Raw genomic sequence first — 3,857 nt, 5'->3', positions numbered from 1 at the left:
TACACAATAAAAAGGGCATTTCGAAATAGAAAAATTGATGAAGACATAATGTGTGTGTATTTTTGAATGATTTGTCTTTTTTGAAGTAACCTAAATCTTTTAGAAAATATTGACTTATGGGAGGGTCACCGAAGACGGGAAGTCGATATCTCCTATCTTCATAACTCCAGACCGACGACAAGTTAAAATAGAAGCGAATTGTTGTACTGCCTTTGAGTTCTTATAACAAAACTATTCAATATATTCTTCTATTAATCACTTTAGTTTGCTCTTCAAATACTTCAAATTATAATGACACAAAGCCGAAGGTTATCATATACAAAAAAAGCTATCACAAAATTATCTCTCAATTAAATAAATTCACATTATTTGGGCACGTTTAAAATTTAACTTGTCAAAACAATAAAAAAAAGAAATTAAAGAAAATTTTCATAGTGGTCTACGAAATAATGATAAACAGCTATGTAAACAACCGCTATAAAAAGGTATATAAGCGTGAAAGTTTTAAGAATTAAATTTAGTACAATATTTTACTTGCAAAAATGAGAGTTTCCGTGTGCTACTTCGTTATTTTCGTTGCTCTTTGCCTAGGTAACTATAAAAAAATAAATCTACATAGAGTTTCATCACCCTTATATTAAAATATTGTTACAAAATTTTGTGGTCTTCCAAAATTAAGTAAAGTGCAGCTAAATAATCTTTGTTGAAAAGTACGAGAACTAATCAAGTTTAAAATGTTTTGTATAAGTAGGTACTTAAAGTGAAATTTATTAGGAAACTTTAAATAGCAAAAAAATTAGAAAATACTGTCGCATTAAAATATTTTATTTGAGATTTTGCAAAAACAAGTACTCAAATACAATACGCGTTTTAAATTATTTTCAAAGAACTTCCTTCTTACAGAACTGTTCTAAGTAATTTTAAAAAATTAGTTATTTTCAAAAAAAATTATTTTGATTTATTTAACAAGTTATTTTTTAAATAAGACAATCTGAGATTATTCACAAGTAATTTTTAGGGTTCTGCAATAATATATATTAATTTCTTTTTAATACGATGCACGAATTAAAAATATTATAATTTACTCTATATATGATACTTCTGTAGTGTAGAGGTTCTATGATACAATAAATCTATTAGCACAACAATAAATATGAAATCATCTCGTTTAATGATGAAATATATTTGTGTTCTTGCAAAAGACGAAATTAATTAAGATCTGACAAGTCATTTTCCTAGGGCGCACTGCCTTCTAACGAGCTCAATAAAAGTACCTGCAGTTGTTGCTTGTATTTACCTACGACGGCGACGTTTAAGCCTGTGTCTTAAATTGTTAACCCTTTTAAAAATTAATGGGACACTGGTGTCCTAAACACAAAAACCATTTTTTCTGACTATTTAGAGAATAAAATAACTTTCTTTGATCAGAAAAATTGTTTTTAATTTCGGACACCGGTGTTCCACTCGTCCTTAAAGAGCTAAATAACATACAATTTTAGTACGTTTTTAGTCTGATAGATCAATTGGTCTACGAAATTCAATTCTTAGTACAAATTTACCGAAAAATGACTGCTAATGACCTACAACAATATCCTACACTTTTTATTAAAAAAAAAGGGTTTTTAATACAATTCATAATTAGAATTATAGCTTTTGAATATTATACAATTTGACTGTTCAGAAATCAAAGAAAAATAGTCATGTAATGATGGAAAGCCCTTTTAACCCTTTAAATTAAAGATTTGGAATGCCGGTTAGTTAAATTGTTTTTTTATATTTATTGTGCTTACACTCGAGTTGTTTTCAAGTAATTTTATGTTTTGCGTTTATGCGGCCACCGCCGTCTTAGCATTGATGACCAACCTCCGGAGTGAAAACGATGGAAAACTCCTTCACAGGTTGTATATATTAATCATTCATAGAATGCATAATTTACAATTCTTTCTTTTATGACATAACAACATATCCTATAGACAACGTTATGCAAAATTTGACTATATCAGACTTCGAGGGATAAATAGCGACTTAAAATTTTTGTAATTTTATGTTGTTGCTACTGAGTTCAGTAATATGTTCGATAAAAAAATTAAATTAAAAAAAAAAAAATTTTGAAATTAAAGTTTCAGAAAAACATGTAAATGTAAGACGTTTCACCGATTTTGTTTATCAGTTTCGTTATTGATTTTCAGTCAGTGAAAAGCGTCTAGCCCTTAACGGGTTAAATGGGTTAAACTTATATTTAATTTGTTAATTTTAACATATCGTTATAGGCAACGAAGGCAGAGCATCCGAAGCAGAATGTGATGAAGTGTGCGAAGAAATTTACAGTCCAGTTTGCTGCACTTATCCTGATGGATCTACTGTAACTTATAGCAATGCTTGCAAAGCCTCAGTTGATAGTTGCAAACGAGGAACAAGTGAGAACATATATAGGGGGAAGTGGGGCACCTTTGAAAGTGGGGCACCTTTGAAATTGAGATTTTTCACATATTTTTAAATAAAATTCAGCCCTATCGTGATATAATTTAGCTTCTCAATCTGTTTCTGCGGCTAAATTATATCACGATAAGGCTCAATTTTTGTTTAAAAATAGGTGAAAATCCCAATTTCAAAGGTGTCCCACTTCCCCCTGACGATAATTTAAATAATTTATTGAGACATTTATAAATTTTTCGCCTTTAGAATGCGTTACACTAGACGAAGGATGCTGCCGTGTACCTGAATCAGATTGTCCCGAAATTTGTCCTCTTTACTATAGTCCAGTCTGTTGTACCTATCCTGATGGATCTACCGTAACTTATGACAATCCTTGCTATGCTTCAGCTGACAATTGTGAACGAGAAATGAGTAGGATTTTTATTTATTATAAACCTCAGACTTTGTAATTTATTGCAAAACTTTTTGTCGTAGAATGTACTTGTATGGAGGAAGGTGTGTGCCCTGGAGATGAATCGGAATGTCCCGAAGTTTGTCCTTATTACTATGATCCAGTCTGTTGTACTTATGCTAATGGAACTACCGCTACTTATGGCAATTCATGCGAAGCTGCAGCTTACAATTGCCCACGCAAAGATTGTAAGACTCTTCTAACAAATTTGCATAACGTACAGAATTTCTAACCGATTTTAATGAATTTTCTACATTACAGGTTGCTGGATTACGCAAAAGGGAGAATGTTCAGAACAAACTGAACCAGCACAGTGCCCTGACATCGCATGCACAATGCAGTATGATCCAGTTTGCTGCTACTATGCTGATGGTACTACTAGAACTTTCGGAAACTCCTGCGTAGCTTCAGTTACAAACTGCCAGGAGAGGAAATGTAATTATTACTGAAAAAACCTACTTTAACTAAACTAATTTTGAAAAACGAAAATATTTTAGGTTGTATATCAACCACACGAGGAGAATGCAGAGATGCAGCCTAAACACAGGATCTACTGTGCTAAATCCCAATAAATAAAACTTGGAATGAAATATAAGGCTTATACCGATCATACCGATATTCGAAGCTATTCTTTAATACATCAGAAATTTTATTACTATCGAAAAAACAATAATGTGAATAAAGTTCTTTAATTAAAATCAAAATATGTATCGGCAGAACGGAAAATTAAACAAAATAAAAGTGAAATCAACAAAAGAAAGATTTTAATTGTTTACGCAATAGATTTAAAGTTGTATAATAATTTGGAATTCTGAACGTGTGATATATTTTACTAATAAGCTTGATTTTTGTTTACTTCTGAATAGTTCTTGAACTCGAAAATTGAATTACTGTATTACTCATCAGAACTTTATTGAATCTTGCTACATTTTAATTTAACTACTTATCTTATTAGAACCAAATTCACCGA

At 30.8% G+C, this 3,857-nt stretch overlaps 1 protein-coding gene across 1 annotated transcript; it reads left to right on the top strand.

Moving 5' to 3' along the window:
• Window positions 1-522: 522 nt before the first annotated feature.
• LOC129802732 (four-domain proteases inhibitor) lies at window positions 523-3,647 on the top strand. The gene is made up of 6 exons (XM_055848774.1): window positions 523-591; window positions 2,271-2,417; window positions 2,683-2,847; window positions 2,911-3,075; window positions 3,149-3,322; window positions 3,385-3,647. Exons 1-6 carry the CDS (start codon window positions 543-545, stop codon window positions 3,426-3,428), a joined length of 744 nt encoding a protein of 247 aa, XP_055704749.1. The 5' UTR covers window positions 523-542; the 3' UTR covers window positions 3,429-3,647.
• The last annotated feature ends 210 nt before the right edge of the window (window positions 3,648-3,857 follow it).

This window comes from Phlebotomus papatasi, chromosome 2 (assembly GCF_024763615.1).
Source record: "Phlebotomus papatasi isolate M1 chromosome 2, Ppap_2.1, whole genome shotgun sequence".
Classification (NCBI taxonomy): domain Eukaryota; kingdom Metazoa; phylum Arthropoda; class Insecta; order Diptera; family Psychodidae; genus Phlebotomus; species Phlebotomus papatasi.
The sequence above is the reverse complement of the archived record's forward strand: the minus strand, read 5'-3'. Positions and strand labels throughout refer to the sequence as shown.

Bases quoted from the DNA above. Each gene is read 5' to 3' on its own strand.
- LOC129802732 (XM_055848774.1), top strand. From the start codon at position 543: ATGAGAGTTTCCGTGTGCTACTTCGTTATTTTCGTTGCTCTTTGCCTA. The intron at 592-2,270 runs GTAACTATAAAA...ATATCGTTATAG, and splicing joins TTTCGTTGCTCTTTGCCTAG to GCAACGAAGGCAGAGCATCC. The intron at 3,323-3,384 runs GTAATTATTACT...AAAATATTTTAG, and splicing joins AAACTGCCAGGAGAGGAAAT to GTTGTATATCAACCACACGA.